The following is a 25147-nucleotide window of genomic DNA, read 5'->3' as shown; positions in this document are numbered from 1 at the left end:
AGAGAAACACTCCCGCAACAGGATGCTGCCACCACTGTGCTTCACTGTTAGAATGGTGTTCTTTGGATGGCAAGATGTATTGGGTTTTTGCCAGATGAACCGTTTAGCATTCTGACCAAAACGTTTGATTTTGGTCTCATCTGACCACAGCACCTTTTGCCATTTGGCCACAGAATCTTTAAATTGCTTTTTAGCAAAACATAAATGAGACTTGATGTGGCTCTTTTCTTGCCACCCTCCCATACAGGCCAGACTTGTGCAGCGCTTGTGATATTGTTGTCACATACACACAATGACCAGTCTTTACCATAAAGACCTGTAGCTTGGTCAAAGTTGCCATCAGTTTCTTGGGAGCTTCTCCGATCAGTCTCCTTCTTGCTCGGTCATCAGGTTTGGAGGGACGGCCTAATCTAGGCAAGGTCTGGGTGGTGCCATACGCCTTCCACTTCTTAATGGTGGTCTTGACTGTACTCCATGGAATACTTAAAGCCTTTTAAATCTTTTTATACCTATCTCCTGACTTGTGCTTTATCTCAGTTCTTTCAAAAGCACCTTTCCACCCATAGTAGATTATTTGCTTTGAAATGCAGAGTGGAATCCTCTAGAAACAGCTGCTTTTGTTCTGAACTAATCAAAATCACCACAATTGGTCACAGGTGGGAGCCAATTAGTTTGTTGCGTGATCTGTAAGGTGATTGACCTGAGTAAGTTTACAAATGCAATTGTAAGGAGGGTGTTCACTTTTCCAAATAAAGTATTTAACTGTTGTAATATTAATTAATTTTCAGAATGATTTCAAATGTTATTTTCACTTGTCTAATGTGGGTTACTGTGTGTAAATAAAAATGGAACAAGCCTAATTAAATTGGTTTTTATTTTCAGTGCCATACAACAAAAGGTTTGAAAGGGGGTGGTGACTTTCTATACCCACTGTATGGTGTTCTCTTAAGCCTGGTTTACAATTTGAGCTACATCTTTCAAATCTGTTCAACCCATCCTGTGTCTTTCCTTAAACCTGTTCAGATTTTCATTTCTACTGTATCGCTGCCAACAACACCTGGAAGCAGAACTGTGACTGGTCAGCCATAAGATTTAGAAAAAAAATAATGTTTTGCCTGTAGCATGAGCACAGCTTCCAGGGGATGGAAGCCAGGCTTTCTCATGACTCTCCTTGCCCTGCTTCTTGTAAGGCAGCCCCTCATGCCTCTTTGTTTGTCTCCCAGATAAGGAGCGCGGGCGGCTCTTTAGCCTGTTCAGCTCCCCAAAGGAGTCTGTGGCCGCCCTGCGTGAGCAGACCCCCCTGCCCCACTCCGAGGCGCTGGCCCTAGTAGAAGACATGGCCAGGAAGCTGCTGAATGAAGACGAGGTCACTGCAATCATGAGGCACTGCCAGAGGGTGAGCACCCTGCACCCTGCACCCTGCACCCTGCACCCTGCACCCTGCACCCTGCACCCTGCACCCTGCACCCTGCACCCGAGTTAGTGGGTCAGATGATTGCAGTTGAGGGGGAATATTAAAACTACAGTGGAACTAACTCACCTGATATAGTCTGAGAGTTGCATCAATTCAGCGGTTGTACTGTAACTGTCTCATGAAGGGTGGGGGTAGTAATGTGATTTTTACCCCCCTCCATTATACTGTAAACTTGCAGTGGCGAGTGGCTGAGTTAGGAAGCATGCCGCTCAGTTTCTGAAGACAATTTTGATAGTTATAGATGTGGATTGTGTAAACTGTGCTGTTCTGACTGGGCTCAATACTGTATATAAGAAGTGTCCTCTGTAGCACAGGTGTAGTGTCTAGAAGCATTCCCATTCTGCATGTACCTTGTGGCTGTGGAACTGCATCTCCTTCAGAGCATGACTTGACTGTGGGTTTTAATTAACAAGAAAGGTACAGTAGGTACAAATAACGTTTTGAACCCTTGCACACTGGATTTTGCAGAAATCATATTTATTAAATTCGGACAGAGGATTGGTTGCACCTTTTGTTTAATTCAATGTATGCTTCCTACAGAGTTCCATAAATCTCATCACACATATGCCAATGTGTTCAATAATTTTATTGAGTGTACTTTTTTATGACCAAGGAACCAAGCTGTCTCTCCTAAATTTAAACACTCAGTCATGTTTTCCAGTGGACAATGAGAGTGACGTTGCATCTTCGTACTGAAGAGAGGATTTTTATCTTGTGCCTGAAGCTCTGACTGGTTTGCTATCTCCTCTGTGCGTCTTTCAGTTTGTGTCGGACCACGTGGTTGAGGACCTAGTCCGCCCCCTGCTGGCTATTCTGGACCGGCCGGAGAAATTGCTGCTGCTCCGGGAGATCAGGTGGGAGGGAAGTGTTGGAGAAATGGGCAGAATACCCGGATGGGGAGCATTAGTAAGAGGAAAACAGTACCATCCAAATAGGCATTCTGCTGGTACCCAAAGCAAGGACTAGGAAGTATCAAGGAGTGCGCTGACTAGAGACGTACACTATCATGTAGCAAACTCAAAACACAGGGGTAATTCTCTACATCACAAGTGTTTTAAACAACTTGCAAGAGTCTCTCCAAGAAGAGGCTTAGCTAGACAGAACTGAAAACCCATATGACACCAGCATTATTGTTTTTCTCATGTGAGACAGGGCCAACAATTTCAACCCTGGAAATATATGCATGAAAATGAAGGGAGGAGTGCACTACAAGCAGTATTATGTGGTATCCAGTGTACTGTATATCCATCACACTCTTGTTCTTTTTGAGACAGAACACTGATTACCCCTACGGACCTGGGCAGGTTTGACAGCATGGTCATGCCTTTCGAACTGGAAGCCTATGACATTTTAAAGAGCCGATCTGGTAAGATAGAAAACGAGATACTCAATGCAACTTACTGTAAAACACAAAATACTGTTTTTAAAGTATAAGTAATGAAATTATGCTGTTAAAATGACTTTGAAATTGGCAGAAAACTCACAGTGCACAAAACTGTATGCTTTATATATAATTTGAGCTATATTAGAAATCCACTGAACAGATCGTGTGCAGAATTTGAAAAGTGTTTCTGTAACATTGAAAGGACAGGGAGGTAAAAGGAACTCAAACGATTCCACCTGAAACAATAATAGTTTAGTGAATACTTGATTGAAGTACACAAAATCAAACACACAAAAAGAGAATTTACTTTTCTGGGGTAGTGTGAAATAGCCTTCTTCCGCTCAATGTACCACTGATATTATTCCATTCTGATAAGTAATGAGTAATAAATTGACTTATACATATTTAGAAAATAAGTAGCAGAGGTAACTCAAACTGCTTCAGGTTCATCAAGGACTTGTCTCAGCAAAACCAGAGCACACAAGTGCAAAGCTGAAGGCAAGGATAGAATGTAGAGGAATGTTAATAGGTTTACACAAAGAGTTGAGGATGTCTTGAACAAAGAACCTAATCACCTTAGGAGAAGCACTTAAGTAGGTTAAAACTGAACCCAACCGAGTAGTAAGAAAATCCACTTCGGAGCTGGTTCTGCACAAATCAGCTTTTCACATGCAGTCACGGGCTGACAGATTTTAACCCTGGTGCAACTGCGCCGTGATATGGTGATGGAGGTGAGGGATGTGCTTAGGGAATGTGGGAATGTTAAGACGTCTGGACCTTCAGGGTTTGGTACACTCCGACTAATGAGACGCAGCTGTGATTAACCCAGACCCAGACCACTTGTGACTACCCTCTAGGAACAGGCTGGGGGCTTGTTTCAGCACTGCAACAACAACAGCTGCCAACACAGTGAGAATCCTGCAAGCCGTACTGTATAACCCACATTTTTACAGAATTGTACAGATGAAGCAGAATGCAGGAATATTGTTTGAATGCTATGTATTAAAACCAGACTTCTTTTAAGGCCTGGTGAGAGTGATAAAGAACACATGGTGTTCTCGAGCTCTATATTGTGTGTTGTGTGAGAGCAAGAGTTGTGTCCTATTGAAGCAGCCAGAACTGCAGAATCTTGAATGCTCTTCTGCTGTACTGAACAGACATTTTGCCCCTGTTCCCTAGTGAGATCTCCAGCTCTCCGCTCCCCGCGGGATGGACTGGCACCCCGGAGACACCTCATTACCCCCATCCCAGGTCAGTACGTCCCACAGCTGTCACAACATTAAGCCACTCAGCCGTGTGAACAATTCTGCTTGTGTCATTTGTCACTGTCATTCCTAATATAATCACCCCCAGTATGAGAGTTCTGTACCCCCTGTGACATGAAGAAGATCAAGTACTTGTAGTTAGCTGCGTCAGCATGAGTAGGCTGCAAAGGAACAAGTAAAGGTTTATCCCATGCTGAAAAGAGAAGAGACACAATGTTTCGGCTGTGGAGCCTTCTTCGGGTGTGTCTTATACCCTGGACAGGATGCCTGTGCATCACAGGGCAGAAAGACACAAACACACACACTCGTGCCAGGGCCAGTTTTCCCAGAAGCCAGTTAACCTACAGTACCTGGAAGATTTTAGACTGCAGGAGGAAAAGGGCTAATAAAGGGGGGAAATTCAAACCCCACACAGGTAGCACTCCAGCTCTGGAATTGAACTCAGAGTCCCCGTGTTATGAGGCAGCAATGAGAACCACTGCACCACCATGCCACCCTAATATTACCTCTCCACAATCTGATTTTATTGTGTTTCACCTCACACAGTGATTTGGTTCGTTTCCTTTTCCTTGTTGACGTGATACACTGGAGCTCAGGCGCTGCCAGCAAGCTCACTACATGTACAAATCAAATGTAAAAAAAGATTCTTTGCAAGGAAGAAAATTGAAAGGAAAGGCAGATATTTGAGACTTTGCTGCTTCCGCCCTGAAGGTCACCAGTTTCTGCCCCGACCCAGGTCACAGGAGTGGCTTTGTTTTTCAATGAGCTGGCTAAATAATCTTGGGATGGCCTCCTGAAAGAGAAATACCCCAGTGAGTCCGTTCTTTTGTGTGAGTAAGGAGTCGCCGCTCTGTTGGAGAGTCTTGAATTGGAATCGGCAAAATGGAACGCGCCTGGCCTGCATTGTTTAACCTCCACACACCGGCCTGCAGGCTTTATCACTCTTCCGGTTGTCCATTGTGCTCATCACAGAGCAGTAATTCAAACCTTGTCAGGAGGAGTGGGCTGTGAAACCTGAGAAGTGTTTGTATTGCTCATGCAATGTTAGAGCCTCACGGAGCCTTGCTGTGTTTGAGTGTAATCTCTCTTCTGCACGGCGCTTCAGCGTGTGAGCACCTTCTCACTGGTCAGAGATGTTACTGGGACACCTGGTGCATGACCTCCAGCAGGGCGGCGACGGTGTCAATCGTGTTAATAACTGTGTGGTTTGTTTCTAGATTACAGGGGAGGGTTCCAGCTCAAGCCGGTGCAGGACTTCGAGAAGGACAGGCAGCTGATGGCGGAGATAGAGAAGCTGCGGCTCTCTGGGCTACAGGATATCCGACAGCTCCCCTCCAGGACTCTGACCCCTCTCCAGGACGTGCAAGTGGACAGCTACTCCGCAGAGGCCCTTAAACCCCTCCCAGCCAGCCCCATGCGCTCCAATTGGTTGCTGGCTGAGACCCAGCGCTCAGAAACAGACGCCCCTCTGAGGAGGGACAATCCTGGTACGGTCCGCTCTGTCCACTATGATGAGGTGTCGTTGCACTCCACGGCTGACAGGGGCCATACCACTTCAGAAAGGGGGAGATCTCCCTTCCGAAACGGCCAGGCAAAAGCCAGGAAGGAGAAAGCAGAGAAAAGCAAGGACTCCCTGTACACTGTGATCAACGCCCCCCGCAGATCCAGGCCGATGCTGTCGGAGATCTTTGGAGGCACAGGAGGAGAAGGGTCTCCCGGCAGTGCTAATCTCCGGGACCTCAGTTCTGACAGGGGCTCAACAGCACCCCCTACAGTAAGGGCGGGAAGGGGGCAGGTGAATGGACACTCGCAGAATGGCTTAAGCGGCAGCCCAGCCAGCGCACCAGTGGAGGAATATGAACTAACCACTGTCACCATCTCAAAAACCAAGCAGTCCCTGGGTGAGTGTGCAGTGACCTCAGGCTGGCTTTCCAGTGTCAGCCACAGTGTGGCACTGTCTCTTTAATAATTAATAAGAATTGCTTACACTTATATAGCGCTTTTCTGGACACTCCATTCAAAGCTCTTTACAGGTAATGGGGACTCCCCTCCACCACCACCAATGTGCAGCATCCACCTGGATGATGCGACGGCAGCCATAGTGCGCCAGAACACTCACCACACATCAGCTATTGGTGGGGAGAAGAGCAGAGTAATGAAGCCAATTCATAGATGGGGATTATTAGGAGGCCATGATTGGTAAGGGCCAATGGGAAATTTGGCCAGGACGCCAAGGTTACACCCCTACTCTTTTTGAGAAACACCCTGGGATTTTTAATGACCACAGAGAGTCAGGACCTCGGTTTTACATCTCCTCCAAAGGACGGCACCTGTTTACAGTATAGTGTCCCCGTCACTATACTGGGGCATTAGGACCCCCATGGACCTCAGGATGAGCACCCCCTGCTGGCCCCACTAACACCTCTTCCAGCAGCAACCTTAGTTTTTCCCCAGGAGGTCTCCCATCCAGGTACTGACTAGGCTCACACTTGCTTAGCAGCAGTGGATTGCTCGTTGTGAGTTGCAGGGTGATATGGCTGTACCAATCACCAAACAGAGCAGGCACAGTCAGCAGCATCTGGTTGCTTGATCTTTTTGTATCAGGCAGAAGCAGGTGCTTATGTAGAAGGCTGATGTTTATCCTTGAGGGTAAACGGGAAACTTCTATTCTTTAGGGGCCTTATTTAAGTAGGGCAGAGCTCTGTCATCATCTTGTGCAATGCACGTCATCATTACATTATTACATTTATCAGTGCACCATGCTGCATTACATTCATTAAGAATGTCACCAGCCCTGCTTTAATTTTACTGTACCTGTGCCAAGCTAAATTAATATTGGCTAACTGTAATTCAATTATAATGCACCGTTAACATCGACTGCTGTTTTCATGCTGTCTTTATACTGAATGGCCAGTAGAGGGAGTAAAGTTGCAATATCTTAATTTTGGATTTCAGTGCTGAACCTCATTGGCAAATGGCTGTAAGGGCTCAGTGCACAGAAGAGGCTGGTGGTTATCTAACATGTTTGTTTATAGTAACAGGGCTACATAATGCATGTGGCCATATCTGACAATCCAGGTGGACTGATGGAGAAGACCTCCGGGATATAATGAGGATTTAGGAGAGATCCATCATAACAGTGAGCCTATACTGAAGCATAATCTCTCTAGATTAAATGTTAAAATGCTCTCCAGTGCAGAACAGAGCTTTTTTTTTTTTTTACTGCATTAGGCTCTGATACACTCACTGCTGCTTGAAAAGGGCATTTCATAAGACGGCACCAATCATGGATAATATAATCACAGAACCGCTTCTCCCATTTAATTTAAATTCAGGGCCATGCACACCGTTTATCTCATCCAGTTAGAAACCACAGGGAAACAGCAAAAATATAACCCCTTGGCTTCTAGTTTTTCATCATGTGAGGAGGTGATGGTGAAATAGCCCTTCTTGTAGCTGCTATAATAAGGACGGATCTGGCGTGGCTCAGGAGTGCTGTTCATTCCTGTCACGTCCAGTGCCCAGTCCTTCTCAGTCCTCTGACTGACAGCCCAGGCAGTCAGTAAGAACAGGGCTCTCCCACAGTGCCACGTGTCTGACTGATGTGACCGATGGCAGCGCAGACATGGCTCAATCGCGCTCAGCGATTGTTCTCCTGGGCGGGGATCCTAACCCACCCTCTATCTCTCCAGGAATCAGCATCTCAGGAGGGATGGAATCCAAGGTGCAGCCGGTGGTGAAGATCGAGAAGATATTTCCTGGCGGAGCAGCCTCCAGCAGTGCCACACTGAAGGTGAGGCTGCCCCTTCCAGCACCTGGCCAGGCACTTCCCGACACTCCCAGGGAGCGGAGTCTCAGTGCGTTGCTCTCTGACCCCACTTCTCCAGCAGCTGCATGACTGCACTGTCCAGGTCTCTGCACACGGTTTGGGGTGGACGATAAGACTAGAGCTGCCTTTTTATGTATTTCCAGGGTTTCGAGTTAGAATTCGGGTTAGAAGGGTAATTGGTCCAGTGAAGGAAGAATTTAATCAGCTGAGGGGAAAGGGATTGTGATTTAAAGAGACTAGGCTGGACCATATCCCTTGAGAGCCACAGGCAACAAGCCTACTATGCCAGTCAGTCAGTAGTTACTATTTAACATCACCTGCATTGTCTTCCATTTTCTAACACTGAACAGGAGAGAGGTCAGCGTCTTAACTTCCACCTAAACCAACTGTGAACAATTGTAGCTCAAGTTGGGTTTTGTATATTCCTTTGGGGTCATGAACCCTAAATAGTGACCCCAAAAAGAGCTGAGGGGCAAAGTCTGTGATGTTTGAAAAGCAGAGACTTGTTTAATCATCCTGGCCACATGTTAAAAAAAAAACAGACAAACCAATATAGCAGGTTTCTGAGTGGAGAGGTGGGTGTTCAGAGAGAAGGGCTGATGCATTTGTAGGGATTGGTAAGGGCAAAGCCTTTGGAACTTTGAGCCTCGGCCTTACTCTTGCTGGTATTGTGAGGACAGACAAAGCCAAAGTAAAAAGAAACAACGATTTCAGAGCTGCATGGAGGGCTGACTGTGGCTGAAGTTGTTTTTTTTTGAGGGCCCTGGTTTACAGCCTGTGTACAGAACCTTATTTAGACAGTAGCAAAGCATCCCCGTTGTTGCTACTGAAAGACATGTGAAAAGCATGGGGTACCCTGCTAGCAGGATCAAATAGCATACACCACATTAATTAATGGCAATTATTAAGGAGCGCCAAACAGGCATTGCGTGTGTTGGCAGACAACTGGTCCTGTCTCCTGGACATTGGTGCCCGCTCTCCCTGCCAGACATGCTGCCCAGATGAGTACTGTTCCCTAGTGATCCATACTCGGCAGGTGTTTCAACCTTAGTGGGTCATGTTGAGTCGGCACGGGGCACAAGGCAGGGCTACATCTTGGATGGGAGGCCAGGCCATCGGAGGACACACAGACATTTCTCTCACACAGTCATGTTGGGAGCAATTCCTGCCTGTTAACCTGGAGAGCAGGTATTTCACTCGAGGATAACTCACCAGAGCATGAGGAGAACATGCAAACATCACACCGATAGATCCAGATCCGAATCCAGGACCATGCAGCTGTGAAGAGGCAGTGATACCCAGTGCAACACATTGCTTCTTTGTTATAGTTTTCCACCTGACGGCGCCCCTGTCCTCAGTCTGACCCAGGACCAGAGAGCCCTGAGGCAGTAGCACTAACCCCACTGGGCCACCTGAATATTCCCTCTGTTGTTGCACCACATAACAATAATTAGTGTGAAAAATTCATGGGAAGTGGATTAATCAGATCTTCAGTGTTAGTACTTTAATACACCCCAAATCTCTCCAAGCAAACAATTAAATAGTCTATAAAATGCTATAAAACAGGAAGAAGAGGGTGAAGATGGGCTTGAAGGGAGGACACTGCTGTCAGACTAGCAGCTTCAATACTGGAGCGTTTGATGGCATGGCGGTGTTCGTGAAGGTGAGCTGTGCTCCGTACTGGGCAGGCGTGCTGTGAAGTGACCCAGAGAGTGAGGTCAAGGCTGGGATCCCAGGTGTGGAGTGGGATCCTCCTCAAGGCTGGTACGGATCAGGTGACAGCACCGTGCAAGGGATGCTACAGGGGCCGCGGGGAGCTCAGATGTCTGCTAGGCGTCTCAGTTTCCACGTCTGCTGTGATGTCACATGTGGTGTCACGCCAGATCTAGTGTATGGAAAACGATAAGACTTGATAAGACTCCTATTACTTAGCTGTCTGAGCAATTTCGGGTGCACGTTCTACTGATGAAGTTGAGATAAAAGTGCTTAGTGTCACTTTAATTCTACATGTCCGATATACCACTCATAAAACCTGAAACAGCTGTGCAGTTTGTCTCAGTTCTGTCCTGAGAGATGTTGACTCCCACAATACTGCCTTAAACTGAACCTCAGAGCACCTTTACCACCAGGTCACTGGTTTGAAAGTAACAAGTGATGTCCGAAGAGATAGGGGAGTGATGGTGAACTACAGGCTCTGGTTAGGAAGTTGTGTCATCAATTGCAACAGCTGCTTAGTGTGTCTTCCTGTAGGAAAAGTGAAGGGAAGGGGTGTGTGTTCACTCAGTTAAAAAGATTACAAATGAGACCATCTAGTCCATCTGTTTGCTAGAACACACTGATCCGGGAATCCTATCAAATAACTGGATCTTAAAGGATCCACAGAATTGGCTTTAATCTTAAGGTTAGGGAGTTGGTTCTAGACCCTTACAACCTTTAGTGTAAAGTTGTCTCTTTCCTGAAGGTTCCTTAGCTTATTTTCTGCTTGTGATCATCCATCCTTTCATTGTTGCTGATTGTGAAAAAGTCTCTCATCAAAACCCCTCAGGATTTAGAATACTTTAATGATGTCATGTGGTGCTCTCTGTTATAAACTTACTGATTCAGCTCCCTTGACCTGCCCTTCTGACCAGGAGTTAGCCCTGCTCTCCTTTGCACTGCTTCTAGCACAAGGTTTCTCTTGTCACACAGCGAACAATCCTAGTGAGGTCAAACTCTTGAAGGTATAATTTTAGTAGGATTTATACGTCTTATGTTGGGAATTCCACAATCTATATGAGCAAGTCCTTTGGAAAGTGATCTAGTTCAGTACTGTATCATTTATTTCATCTTCTGCAATGTACACTACCTACTGTAGATGCAAAGTGACTGGGTGTATCTGCACGTTGTTCTTTAACCAGACCTTAACTCTCCTTCCGATACTGAGAAGGTTTTGAAATCTTTACAGCGCTTATAGTTTGTTTTTTTTTCACTGCTGTTGTAGCACTGTTTCACACCCCAGAACAGTGTTCCCTGCCATGATTACTGATTTTCCTTCCATCCAATATTTTTAAATGATTTTGATTTCAAATGATAAAAGGTATGTTGAAGTGATTTTGTGCTCTGTTACATTCCAGGGGAAAGCATACATCGAATGCCGCAAGCTGATTTATCAGGCGAGACACACCCTCCCCAGCTGTAGGGCTTTAATCATAACAAGAGGAAGCACTAGGCTATGAGACAATGTCCTCACTGGTGTGTGCAGGACAGGAGCCTGTAATCTGCTCAGTGAAATCCTGTGATCACCCCTTTGTTCTATCATTTGCTGCTGTATAAATTTGCCCATAAGTGTGGTCTGCATCTGAGCACTTAGTACAGCTCACGTCTGGCAGTGAAACACGTGCCGTTGCCTGAGGTGTTGTTACTCTGTGTAAGATCACAGGTCATTGATGGCGTTAGGAGCAGCAGGTTGGACTGAAGGTGAATGCTACCGATTGGCATCCAAACCCCAAAAGCAAAAGGCAAAAGTAATTGTCGAAACAAAAGAATTAGGTCGGGTAGCCAAAAGAGTCAGGCCGAGGGTATCCAAATCCAAAACGAGAGGTGAGACAAAGTCGGAGCAGGAGGAAACAAGGTCGGGTAGCCAAAATCAGGTCGAGAGTAGTCTACGTGCACCAGAAAAAGCCAAGAGTTATTCTCAATAGTGAGCGGGGAGTGAGTGGAGTGAGAGGGTGTAAATAGGGAAGAGCGTGAGGAATGACAAATGATTAATTAGTGCGCGGGTGTTGGCGGTGAGAGGTGCTCGTACTGCAGGTATGCGGTTCGTGACACTTCCCATGTGGAACAGAGCGCAGTGTGTGCCTCGCTGCCTGGTGTGGGAGGGGGTTACAGGCCTGCTTGTGCTCCTGGGCCGGATCCCCTTTCACAGTGCCGCCTTAGTAATGCACACTGGGACAGCTGCAGCTACAGGGGGGTTTTCCCTTTGGAGCCAGGGGATCTATGAACTTTTTCAGGCAGTGGAGTGAATACCAGGCACGCTCTCCTGTCTTCCCTTTATCCAGAATTCATTTTCAAAAAAATATATAGTTTGTCCTTTTTTTGTCTAGTCAAATTAATTTTTTGCAGCCTTTTATAGTGTGCTAAAAGACTCAGCAGCATGAGCACACATTCCCTTTGCCAAGTCTGTATGTGTCAGGCGTGTGGGTAATTATTAACAATGATGCTGATCGGTTTCCACAAATCTTCTTCCACCAGCTTTTCTTTACTGTCTGTCCTCAGTGGCCAGAGAAAAGTGCTGTTTTAGGGGGATCCATTGCAGTGGTCCTCTGAGACAGCCATGGAGGAGGAGACATTATTAGAGTCTGCTAACAGCAGAGACTCAATTTTCCCTAGAATAAGAGCAGGACGCTTCCCTTGTTACTCTCCGTTAGTATTCATACACAATAGCGCCTCCTGCAGGTCTCAGTGCAATGCACAGTAAAAATGAAAAACCATGACAATCTCCTTGTTTTATTTAATGAATATATAGTGGACTTTCTGTCTGCTGCCAGCCACATTGGAAGAGTCGTACAGCTTCAGTCATCTTGCACAGTTTTTATTCTATTAGATTAATTTGTACTTAATTTGGCAGAGCCCTGTAGCCCAATTCCACATCTCCTTACATCTTAACTCAGGAAAAAAAAAACTTCAACTACTCCACTTTCGTGAGTCAGTTGCTATAATAGCACAGGTGCAGTGCCCACAGCAGCCTGGAGGCCTGGAATGAGCAATGTGTGCCAGTCAGGGGGGCATCGTGTCAAAAATCCACCTCCCCATTAGGCTGGACCCAGTTTGCCGTCCCCGCAGTGCCAGAGCCCTCGTGGTGCTGCTGACATCCGCGGGCCAGCAGAGGATAGCGTGTGAAGTCGGGAAGATAAATGGGGGGAAGGAACTGCGAAGAGGGGTCCCAGGCGGCCTCTCAGCATTGCTCTCTGGCAGGTGTGTCCTTACTGCGGATGATTACACAGGAAGCTGCCCATTCACTGGGGTCGGCCTCTCACCATGTGCGTCTCCTCCAGGAAACCTCCAGAAGCAGAGCAGGAGCGCTGCTGGAGCTGTTAACACTTTTACGGCCACAGCCCAGAAGTACAGTACGATACCCAGAATTCTCCACATGCTGCATCCCAGAGATACGCAACAGGATTTTTAACTTTGTGGTTAGAGTCAGCCACCACAGTCCATCAGTGCCAGCCAGGGTATTTTCCTACCCGCGAGGTGATTCTGCCACAGTGGCCTGTGTATGTGGTAATCTGGGCCATGACCTCTAAAAAGATTTGAACATTTCAGTCAACTCTCTCACTTGTCTTTTACAGAGATTTCAGAAGATTGAGGTTCTTCAGTCTGTCTTAGCTGAGTCTGGTGCCTTTTTGCTATCATTTAATCTTTTTGTAAAGTTTCTATATATTTTTAAGACGTGGGGCCAGCTGGAAGCAGTATTCAAGCTTGGATCAAGCTAGGATGTTACCGGATAACCGCAAAGTTGGTTACTTGTGGGTTTCAGTCACACTTATACTGTTGATCTGATCTGCTGCTTACAGTGACTCATAAACCCTTCTCCCGGGATTTTTACATCCCCTTTATTTTTTGGAATTGTGGCATGTAATGATGATATGAGCTTCACAAAGTGAGAAGCTGGGTCTTTAAAAACAGGGCTGGACCTTTAAGAGTTAAAGAGGGTGTGTGTGACAGCCGTGTGTGTGTCCGATGCCTCCTGGGGACATGCACAAGGAATCACTGTGCGAGACAGGAGACAATGAGCCTCTGGGATCACAATTAATTATGGATACACTGAATATGGAAATACTACACACCGAATATGGAAATCACGAGATAAAAAGGTTAAAGCTATGATAATGAGAGGAGTGTGTAGGAACTGTGGAGCTTTGTCACCAGTGAAGAGCTGTGTAACTTCACTATTGACAGTTTCTCATGGTGAGAGGCAGGTCAAAAGTTTTTTGTGGCCATTTTGTTTTAAATCAATTGTCAAACTTTCAAGTGGTCAAATACTGATAAGACACCACCCTGCCCAGTCATAGACTAAAATCTGGTGCTTTCTAGCAGCAACCAAATGCACAAAATCTGGTGCGTGGAAAAAAACTACTGGACTGGATGAATAGAAATGGTAAACTTTGTTTTTGATCTCTCTGAATTGAGAGCAAAAACAATTTCTTTTTGAGTTAGAAAAGAGAAAATCTACCAAAAGACCTAATTTAAATGGGAAAAGCCATGAAACATTGCTCAGTGAATCAAATGGAACCTTGTTTCCTATTGAGCAAATGGCAGTTGTCCTGTCAGGCCATTGGAATTGGCGCAAATGCTGGTCTTTCTAATCCTAGTCCTCTGATCTGTGTCTGCTGAATTTCCAGCGTCCCTTTCTATTAAAAGATTTTTAAATTAAGGAAGCCATCTAGACAAATGTGACCTTTTTTTCTAATTTAATGCAGCTATTGGAAGGTTTCTGATTAAAATTTCTAGTTGGGCAGTATGGTTGTACAGTGGTTGGCATTGCTGCCTTGCAGTGCTGGGGCCCTGGATTCAGCTCTGGACTTGGGATGCTCTCTGTGTGGAATCTGTATTTGTGTCCTGTTTACCCATGGGTTTCCTCCCACAGTCCAAATACATACTGGTAGGTTAACTGGTTTCTGGGAGCTTAGTCATGGTGTGAGTGGTTGTCTTTACGCCCGGCGTCCCATTCAGGGCGTATCCCACCTTGTGCCTGTTTTTTGCTGGGAAAGGCTCCGGTTCTCCTTGACCCTGTATAAAATTACAGTTAAGCTTCATCTTTTGAGGAGCCGAGAGCTCAGTCGGTAATTTAACGCTAATCCATCAGCAGGGTTTGTCACAGCTTTTGTGCAACAATGGGCGGCAGCTGCCAGCATTATAAAAATATCTGGGCCGATGATGAAGAGGAGATGATTTCATCTAGACGCACATAAGTCAGAGGTAAACATGGCATGTGTGCAGACAGGTAGAGACCAGGAAACGGCTAATTAATGACTCGTTCAGCTGGCGGGCAGACACACGCAGAAGGCGCCACTCTCCTGTTACTTCTCCTTCAACAGCTTCTCAGCAGCCTTTGCAACAGGTTTAGGATGCCACTAGTCTCACTGTTACATAAAGCAGACCCACCTTGGCCTTAAAACATGCAAACGGGATCAATAGGAATTTCAGCATTCAAAGTCGAATGGCCTGACACGATGTTGACCTGTCTGTGGGTATTGTACAAGCCTTGATCAGTAGGAAATGAACAATGAGTGACATAAGAGTATAAGAAAGGTTATAGAAGAGAGGAGGACAATTAGCCCATCTGGCCAGTTTGGTAGTAGCCACAGTGCTACTACAACATTGCTGGGTAGCCTGTTCCATCCTCCCACATCCTTTTGTGTAAAGAGGTGCCTCCTATTCACAGATTTTAACACACTTCCCCATAGTTTCCACTAGTGAACACATATTTGGCAAACATATTCAAAGGGACGCTGTGAATGTCATAGGGAATATTAAAATCCTTGTAGTTACAGTATATAGTGCTTTTCATCACAAATGGTACCAAAGCATTTATAAAATTGGAGAGGACCCACTTCAGTCTCCAGTTTCCTTATTTTAGCAAATAAGGGGATATTTCTGGAGGCCAGACTGCACAATCCTAAAGGACAGCCCTACTCCTAGCAACAGCCCTGGGAGCTGTAATGACCAGGTAGGCAGGACCCTGGTTTAATGTCTCGTGTGACGGACAGCATCTCCTACAGCACAGGAAATTCTCATCCAGAGGGAAGAGTGCCACCTACTGGTCCCCCACCACCAGGATAAGGCCCTTGGATCAATAAGCTCTCAGTAACTGGTTAAATCAACTGGGCGTTTGTAACTTTTCAATATTTCGTTATTACTGTACTGTATGGGGATTGGTCCCCATTGATCACCGTTGCATGTAATGTATAACGAAGAGGCTGCACCTACATGGCAGAGAGTTGTTTGCTGGTGGTGTGAGTCTGTCCTGACCCCTCGTTCCCTCTCTCTCTCGCCCTGGCATGGCGGCAGGCTGGCTACGAGCTGGTGTCAGTGGATGGGGAGAGCCTGCAGGGAGTCACTCATCAACATGCTGTGGACACCATCCGCCACGCCTTCAGCAACAAGGCCACTGACCCCATGGTGTTCGTGGTGAAAGTGCCCAAGAGCTCCAGAGACTGACTCCCTGGCTCGACACAGCAGGCGCAGGCTGGGTAGGAGATCCTCCACAGCTCCCCCTAGAGTTCAGAGGAGGATCTGTGATACTATCAGCCGTACGAAGAGAAGGCATGGAAATGCCAGAAGGCTGAGGCACCAGCACTAAAGCAGCTGAACAGAATTCAGAGACTTTGAACTGTGAAAAAGCTGCTTCTCTTTTTCTCGGGCTAGGACTCAGCTCACAAACAGAACTGCCTCCTGTTAATGTTTCTGAGAAACAGCTCCTCTAGTGTTATGGAAATTCCATCACGTGTAGAAATCTGTTCAAACACAGGCAGGAATAGTTGATAAATTGCAGCAGCAGCACCCATTCCACTTTCAGAAGTAAAGAGGACTGCTATTCCTTCTTAGCAATAATTATGTTGGGTTCAGTTTGGAAAATTCTGATTCTATACTTGGTGTGGTTCAGGACTCCAGAGGACACTGGAAAGAATGGCACTATCAGAGCAGCTCTGATGGCTTTACCACCTACTGTACATTCCAAGACAGCTTATCCTGCTGTTTTGGAAAAAAATCTCAGCTATTGTCACTTCCTTCAGCAGCCTATTGTACTGTAAACACTTCTCTTTCCTGGATAAAATCTGTATAATTACTAAGCTTACCAGGGTTGCTCCACTTTTTAAGGACAAGGAAAGCAGCTATTAAGGGTTTTGGGAATGGCTGCATGTCCTCAGTGTAACACAGTGGTAACATACACTGTCCTAGATGAGAGATGCCCACTTTTCCCACTGTGCAGGAGACATGCAGTGGGAGTTGAGTGGTGGACGCGTCACTGGTTTTTAATACTGGTCTGGTTTCTGCAATGTCAAACCTCCTGGTGTCAGGCAGGGTCTTAGATCTGTCTGTGTGGCAACAGCTCAGTGTCCTTGCAGCACAGACTGGTGCTGAAAATAACCAGAGAAAGACTTGTAGAACTACTGGGCTCACACACCTTAAAGCTACACTGCAGTAGAAAAGAAAAGTAAAACAGGAGGGTGGTGCTGTTTCAGAGGGCAAAAAATGAAATATAATAGCGAGATCTTGTAGTCCACAAAAAATATGGCAATTACAGTAGGTTAATGACGATTAAGGTTAATGTGAAACGAAAGAAAAAATTGTATAAGAAAAACTTTAATCAAGCATAGCATCTATACCAAAGTAACTATGCTAAAAGCAGTAAACGTCAATAAACCATTACCTACATGTACAGTACAGACTGGGTTGTGTATGTACAGTATATTACCAGTGTTAGCTGCAAATAGTAAGCAGCTGAAGGTGTAAAAGGGTTTTCCCTTGGAAACACTAACAATCAGTAACGCAGAACCGGACACTGGCAGCTGTCCAGTGCTGACCTTTGAACAGTGATAGGCTCCTAGCACAGGCCTGTTCTGCTCTGCAAAGAATTGGATAAGGTGTGTGCATATCTGAACACCGACAGTTTGGATGTTCACTGTAAATACGCTCTTTTACACCTGCAGCAAGTGCCTTGTGTTCATACAACTTTGCAATAGCAAATGGCAAACATTTAACAGCCCGTGGTAGACCCTGTGTGTCATTCAAATTCCAATAAAAACACAATATTGACAATTTTTTTCCTTGCTGTGGCTGAATGCTCAAATCTGTGCTGTCCTCACATGCAGTGGTTCTGAATTGCATGAACAGAGATCCACCAGTCTTATTTTTTTTGTACCTCCTGTGGCTCTGTCACTCAACACCACTGCAGTGCTGGAGGATAATTAATGTATACTAGGGGAACTAGGCAAAGTGTGTTTGCTCCGTGGTGAGTTTACAGATTTAAACTCTTGATGGCTTTGAATTATCCCTAGTGCAGAACAGACACAGACTGAGACTCACAGACGAGACGTGACTGGTTCAGGGCAGGGCTACTGTATGTGGTTAGCTGACTGGTGGGTCGGCTGGAGTCAGCCTGGGTACCCCAGCTCACCGCGTAATGGTGACCCCTGGTGTTTACCGCTTGCCCAGGTGATGCCAACTCTGCGTTGGGCATTGAGGGCTGGACAGCAGGCACGTCCCTGTGCTGGTGCAGAGGTGTGCAACGGCGAGCTTAGAGGCGAGGGTGATAGAATTGTCAGCAGCCATATCAACCCTGCAACTCACAACTGGCAGCCCACTGAAGCTCAGCAGGTGTGAGCCTGGTCTGCACCTGGATGGAGACCTCCTGGGAAAAACTAAGGTTGCTGCTGGAAGTGGTGTTTAGTGGGGCCAGTAGGGGGCACTCACTCCCTACTGTGTGTGTCTGTGGGTCCTAATGCCCCAGTATAGTGACGGGGACACTATACTGTAAAAAGGCGCTGTCTTTCGGATGAGACTTAAGACTGTGGTCCTTATTCTCTGTGGTCATTAAAAATCCCAGGACGTTTCTCGAAAAGAGTAGAGGTATAACCCAGGCGTCCTGGCCAAATTTCCCATTGGTCCTTTACCAATGGGGCTGCACATTGGTGGTGGTGGAGGGGAGTCACCATGTCCTGTTAAGTGCTTTGAGTGTGCAGAAAAGCGCTACGTAAGTGTAAGAATTTATTATTATAATGATGCTTGAGAAAATATATGGTTCTTCCCCTCACTACAGTGACTGTTTTTATAATTTTGGCTATTTCATACAAAGTGTCCCTAAAATGTATTTTTAAGATTTACACCTGGAGGAAGTCCCATCATCAGTGCCCTTAGCTCCCTTGCACACTGGTCATCGCTCACACTGCAGACCACCCATTTGTGTTGAATCATTCTACACACCACCTTGCAGCCTGTATTTAGCAAAAACACCACTGGAGCATGAAGAAAAATGCGGTTGAAATGGAGATTTTTTTAAATGGCAGCAGGTTGCAGTGGTCAGTCCCCTACCTACAGTACATTCATGAAAAATGTCAACTTGGTGCCCTTTCTCTGGTTTTCCAACTGGGTTTTTATTAAAAACACAGTTATTTTGTACAGAAACAATTTACAGCATGAAAAATATACATTAATGACTACACATACAGCGGATTAAAAATATATATATAGAAAACAATCACTAATACGCACAGGCATACACACAAGGAAAGAGAAAAACAGGCGTGTTACTTTGCTTTGGTCTATTCACAGTGGCTAATTCCTGAAACAGATATAGTGTCTGCATAAAGTTCTAGAATTTCTGACTGAATATAACTCGCTGTTAGGAATATTTACAGGAAGGGGTTTAGTAATAAATGTACAGCAAAATGATTTCATGTGTAATTAAGGAGGAGAGACACACTGAAACAGGCTGGCAGACTCTGTACAGGCAGAGGAGTGATTCCCTTTAGGAGAAGGGTGGCTGGGCTATTTGACCATTCTGATGCACTATAGTCTAGATTGTATAAATGGGGAGAAGTACTTGAGGGCTGTCTTCAGTTTTTTTACTCCAGTGACAAGTTCATTAACCTGCTGATATACTCAGTTTGATACAATAGAAGGGATTTTGCAGGTTACCGTACAATTAATGCACTTGCTTCCTCACTACAGGACTAGGAACAGTGGGAATGTGTTCTACAAATAAAGAAATAATTGAACTGATATAGGAACTCAGAGCTCATGGGAAACGAATCCCAGTCAACACAGTGTCCCTGCAAGAATGTTTGATGGCCCTGGTTTAAAAGGGTAGGATAACAGTCTGTTCGAATAATACAAATAAAACACACTAGTTCTAAACTGTCTGAAAGGCAGAGTTCAGACTTTCTCAACATGGTGCTGCAACGTCTGAACACAAGATACAGTATGATATAATTGAACCCCCCCAAAACACAAGACATGGTATCACAGAGTTGATAATTTCCTGGATATTTCTCCACCTCCCTCTTTTTAGGGAGGTTGAATGAAAAAACATACCACCCTAAAACATTTTGTGATTCCAAAACAGATTCATCATTCAAAACAACTGCTGATAGCAGCTGGAAGTGCGATTGGCCAAATGAGCAGGGTGAAACAGCCCTGGTCCTGGAGAGCCACAATCCAGCACGGCTGACAGATCACTCTTGATAATCATAAAAACATGCCATGTCTCTTTATGCAGGTGGTCTAGAGCCCATTTGGAGTGAAAATCCTACCAGGACTGGAAGGAGCACAAGTAGGGTAATTCAGCACGTCACATGTGAGAGGCGTCATGATCTTGTTTTAGAAAGCAGCAGCTGACAGGTCAATGAATGATGAGAAACACACCTTGTGGGATTACAGCTCTCCTTGTCGTGGATGTCCTGTCCTGCTCCTTTTCACATCAAAAGTAAATGCTAACCCTGTGCATCGCCTACTCAATGAAAAATACTCATAGTCAGTCAGCGGTGTGCACCATGGGGTAATGAAATTAGTGCATGTCCACCAACCACACAACGCACAAATATGTGAGAAACAGCAGGGGACATCAATACTCCACAGCACTAGTTTCCAACCCTGGTCCTGGAGCATGTCTGTGTCTTCTGGTACTCACTGCACCTAAGCTGACCTTTAGGTGATCAACTAATAATGTCCAGACATTGATCAAATGAAACTTCAGAAAACAGCCCCCCCCCACATAAGTTTTCTGGAGGAGTACAAATACATTCCACACACCCGAATGAGAAAACTGGCTCAGGGTTAATTGCTAACCAAATCCAAGTTCTTAAGAATCTTACTTAATATTCAACTGGAGACAGATTAATCTTAATTAACAGCTTGGCTGAATCTCAAAAAAGGGGGACACCAAGACCAGGGTAGGGAACTGCTGTCCCAAACGGTGTTCTCGTGTGTACAAAGACCCTCGCCTTGAGCTGACAGCAATCTCCGCAGTGCAGTGGCCTCACCCAGTCAGAACTGGCCATTGGTCTCTCTTGTACATGGAACAAATTTTACACATAAAACACATTTTTCACAATATAGACCAACCAACTTTCTCTGGCTTACTGTATGTCCCCTTTACAGCTCTAGCAGGAGGGCAGTAACTTGACCAGTTCCCACGACACTGATGGGTTGCTCCCACAAGAAAAGTCCATGGGAAAGCAGTGATGATGGATGAACCGATATGATAGAAAAAGCTTTTGTATAAAATGCTTCTACATTTATTATTTGCCTTATCTATATATGTGATATGGCACAGTTACTTCAGCACCTCTACTGAAGCAGTTGATTGACTTGTCTAGTCAAGCAATTAGATGATTCTGAATAAGATACAAGACAGAACAATTCTTCAGTCTCGGGTGTGGTTTCCGACTGACGCCACAGAATCAATGAAGAAGCTATAAAAATAGAATTTTAAAACTCAGTGATCTTTGAAAGAAGGTTTTTCCTGTAAAACCAGTTATCCTCCTCTTCCTGGAGTGACCAGTTAAATGGAGGAGATCAACAGTGTATAAAAAATACCCAGCTTGTGACCAGTTCCTGTTTGATCTACAAACCAGTCCTTGGGAGTGGGGACATCCGACAGGTGTTGCAAAACCCAAACTGGCAGAGGGTGGTTCTGCAGTGGAGGAGGCTGTCTGTCCGAGATCTGAAGCTCGAGAGGCCGGGCGGGCGAGCTGAGGCCCCTTTCGCCAGCACGCAGACACGTCCCTTTCCAGTGCACGAGGAAGAGTGAGGAAGAGCGAGCACCATCAGGTACTGAGGCTGCACACACAGGACACAATACAATCCAGGTTTAGGGTAAAAAAATAGTTTGATTTGATTTCATTTTTGGTTAGGAATAGAAAAATAAAGATCTGAACTCTGCTGGACTTGCCCTTTGCTTTAAAACCATCTCTTTAAAACCACACAATCTCTTGGGTTCGAGGAGAGGCGTTGCACATTCTTGACTTTTTTTAAATCACATTCATACTGGGCTGGTGGGGTCTGTGACTGCCAGCCCCAGGATGTTTGATAATAAGATGATCTGCTGGGGCAGGCAAGAGGCAGAAACAGTTAACAGTCATCATTAGAGGGTCTTCTCGGGAGATGTACTTTTCTGTCTTCCAAAGAGCCTTGCTGTCTAAACCAACCATTTACTTTGTTCCAACCTGACAACACCATTTGGTCTTCTTTGGGTTTCAAGGATGTGCTGACTCAGGCATGGCATGGGTCTCTCCCAACAAGGAGGGCAGCACACAACTTGGGGGTTTCCACTATTGAGGACAGAATCTAGATTCATTTGGGAAAATCGGAGAGAGCTCTATTGTTTCTAGAGGCAAAAGACTTGGTTTAAATTAGTTAACCAGTTCCAAGCAGGACTCGACTATGAATCTGCCTTCACTGTACCAAGGGCTGTAATCCTGTAAGTTTTGTAGATGACAGGTGAATTTAGACTGTAATTGGACCAGTTCAAACCCTCCTATACAATCTTCTCCATACAAAGAGGCCCTCAACAGGATCAAACTGTGGCCTTTCAGGAGCAGGACTTGGGTGTGTTGTATAATACACTCAAGACATGTCGGATGCGACTTCTCGAAACTGAACCATCCCTAGGAAACCTAGAGTCAACCACTACGTGTTTGGCATGTTACACACAGCGGTACAATCTTTTCACTTATGCTAAGTTGTGGAAGCGGGCTTCTGTCTAAAGTGCCTAATGCTCTTTATGCAATCCTGTCGCGGCAACACAAGGCTACTCAATACAGTGAACAAATTAAGTGAAAAATGAAATGGATTTTCATTGTGGCATGCTAGGTGACTTTCAGGTCGAGATACGAAAACCAACAGCCATTCTTTAACAGTCGGAAATACTTTCGTAACTTGAAGTACTGCTCCAGCCAGAACCGTGTGGCTAGTAGCCCTGCCCAGTGCACTCATGGAACTCACTGGACGAATGACACAGAAGCACCTCTGGTACTTTCCCACTGATGCTTATAGCTTTATCATACCCATTGAAAAACGATTCTGTACTTATAATAAAAAGGGCTATTGATTACCAAGGATGCAAGTATATTGTAAAATGCAGGGCAGCTCACTTCCTGTTCATTCCAAATTACAATGCGCGTGCTGCTATAAAACTCAGCTACAAATGGAGGCCTTTAATATTTAAATACAATCAAATTGTCTGATTTTCCCAGGAAACTTAGGATTCCACCAAGTCAGGCCCTGCCTGTGGATGCTTACCAGGGATGTATCAGATAGTGCTGCTTGCGCTCGGTGTGGCAATGCAGTCTCAGGTATTCCTGTCTGAATATGGCAATACTGTATAATAGAGGTACGAGGATCAGGTAACGGTTTAACTGCAGCCAGACAGGTGCAGCCTCTCCCTCCAATCTCATGCAGGTGTAACCTCACACTCTTCCTTCTACCGTTCAACATCACAACCCCTCTCTACCATCAGACCGAGAGGCGAGTCATTTTCCTGCCCGGCTTGGTCTGTCTCAGGCTTCAGTGGGGTTTAAGACTGCAGCTGTGATGATGCAAAAGAGTCTATATGTCATCCTGGATCAGGTCTCCTGGAAGGGTCAGGAGACTGATATGGTCACTCGGGTAGATCTACATGTTACTTTTGTCTCAGATGACCTCATGTCAGCCAGTAGTCATACAGTAAATCAAAATTCCTATTGCAAAAAGTGTTGTCCACTCATTGCTTGCATTCATTAATTATCTTGCATATTTTTCCTTGCCTTAGTTTGAGCTACAGAACGGTACAGAGAAGGGAAGATAATGGGTGTTTGCTTGCCTCAAGCTAAGGTGACAGTATCCTTATGAGTTTTACTTGTTTTTACTTTCATCCTGAAGACAAATGCTATTGCTGAGATTGCTTTTTCCACAAGGGAAATCCCCCCTGATCCCCCAGAATTCAGCACATGGCTTTGATTGGCACGGATCGTGGAATGTGTCTGTCCACTGACAGGCGAAACCCGCCAGCCCTAGATCTCCGTGGCAGTGATTTCCTCAAAGTGGATCTCGGAGCCGCGGACTTCCAGCTCCTCCAGCTCCCGGGTCTCCAGCTCCAGACTGAGCTCCCTCATCACGTGCTCCAGCTCCCGGTTGCGACGGTACATCTGGATGTAGTTCTGCTGCAGCTGCTTCTGGTAGCGAATCACCTTCTCCTTCTCCTCCTGCCACACCCGGCGCTCGTCCTCGAAGGCCTCCAGCTGGTCCTCACTGCGCCGCCGCTCGTACATGAGCTCGGCCCGGAGCCGCTCCACCTGCTGCTTCAGTCCCAGGAGGGCGTCGGCGCTCAGCCGCTGGGCCTTGGCCTCATCGCTCTCGTAGGCCAGCAGCTGCTCCTCCTCTCTGTAGACCGGCCCCATGAGCGGGCTCAGGCCCGGGCCACGCCCACCAGGGGCGGGGCCTAATGCCATGCCCTGCCCACCGGGCATGCCCAGTGCCTCCCGGAGGCGGGCCGACTCCTCCTCCAGCCGGCCCACCTTCTCCCGCAGCAGTTCGGCCTCGCTCTTGCGGCGCTGCAGCTCGTTCTCGCACACCTCCAGCTCCAGCGTGCGAGTGCGGGCCGCTGCGTGCACCTCCTGTGTGTGGGCCTGGCTGGCCTGCAGCTCCCCTCGGGCCTCCCTCAGCTGTGCCTTCAATGCCACAATCTCGCTGGCCTTCTGTCCCAGGTCGGTTTGCAGTTCCTTCAGCTGCTGCTTGAGCAGGGAGATCTCCCCCGACTTTTGGCACACCTGGAAAGAGACACACAGCTCTCTCAGGCACCAGCCAAGAAACGGACACTAACATAGCTTCAAACCTGCTGCTACAGATAACTAATCATCCAACCATTTTCTAACGGCTTTTTCCAATCGCAGGGAGCACAGAGGCACACTCACACCAGGGCCAGTTTTCCCAGAAGCCAGTTAACCTACCAGTATGTTTTTGGAATACGCCAACGTGGGGAGAACATACAAACTCCATGCAGATAATACCCCAGGGCTGGAATTGAACCCGGGGACCCTGCACTGCGAATCAGCAGTGCTAACCACTGCACTGCTATGCCACCTCAGATAACTAACCATGCTCATCAAACTAATCAAGCCCATGAGTTTCTAGAAGAGTTTGTGTGTGGATATTACTTAACTATAAATCTGCCTCAT

At 46.1% G+C, this 25147-nt stretch overlaps 2 protein-coding genes across 5 annotated transcripts in view; one reads left to right on the top strand and one right to left on the bottom strand.

Moving 5' to 3' along the window:
• The window catches only part of LOC102683514 (PDZ domain-containing protein 7), a 36747-nt gene extending 18957 nt beyond the window's left edge, over positions 1-17790 (top strand). The window contains exons 10-16 of the mRNA XM_069189276.1: positions 1224-1396; positions 2237-2328; positions 2749-2840; positions 4038-4109; positions 5341-6024; positions 7816-7916; positions 16002-17790. Of these exons, the coding sequence (XP_069045377.1) occupies positions 1224-1396; positions 2237-2328; positions 2749-2840; positions 4038-4109; positions 5341-6024; positions 7816-7916; positions 16002-16151 (1364 nt within the window). The 3' untranslated portion in view covers positions 16152-17790. The remainder of the gene's footprint in view (positions 1-1223; positions 1397-2236; positions 2329-2748; positions 2841-4037; positions 4110-5340; positions 6025-7815; positions 7917-16001) is intronic.
• Positions 17791-19044: 1254 nt separating this feature from the next.
• LOC102693689 (leucine zipper tumor suppressor 2) overlaps positions 19045-25147 on the bottom strand; it is an 84044-nt gene continuing 77941 nt past the window's right edge. For all 4 annotated transcript variants that reach the window (XM_069189277.1, XM_015347845.2, XM_069189278.1 and 1 more), the window contains one exon: positions 19045-24739. In XM_069189277.1, the coding sequence (XP_069045378.1) occupies positions 23984-24739 (756 nt within the window). In that variant the 3' untranslated portion in view covers positions 19045-23983. The remainder of the gene's footprint in view (positions 24740-25147) is intronic.

Source organism: Lepisosteus oculatus, chromosome 4 (genome assembly GCF_040954835.1).
Source record: "Lepisosteus oculatus isolate fLepOcu1 chromosome 4, fLepOcu1.hap2, whole genome shotgun sequence".
NCBI classification, from domain to species: Eukaryota; Metazoa; Chordata; class Actinopteri; order Semionotiformes; family Lepisosteidae; genus Lepisosteus; species Lepisosteus oculatus.
The sequence above is the reverse complement of the archived record's forward strand: the minus strand, read 5'-3'. Positions and strand labels throughout refer to the sequence as shown.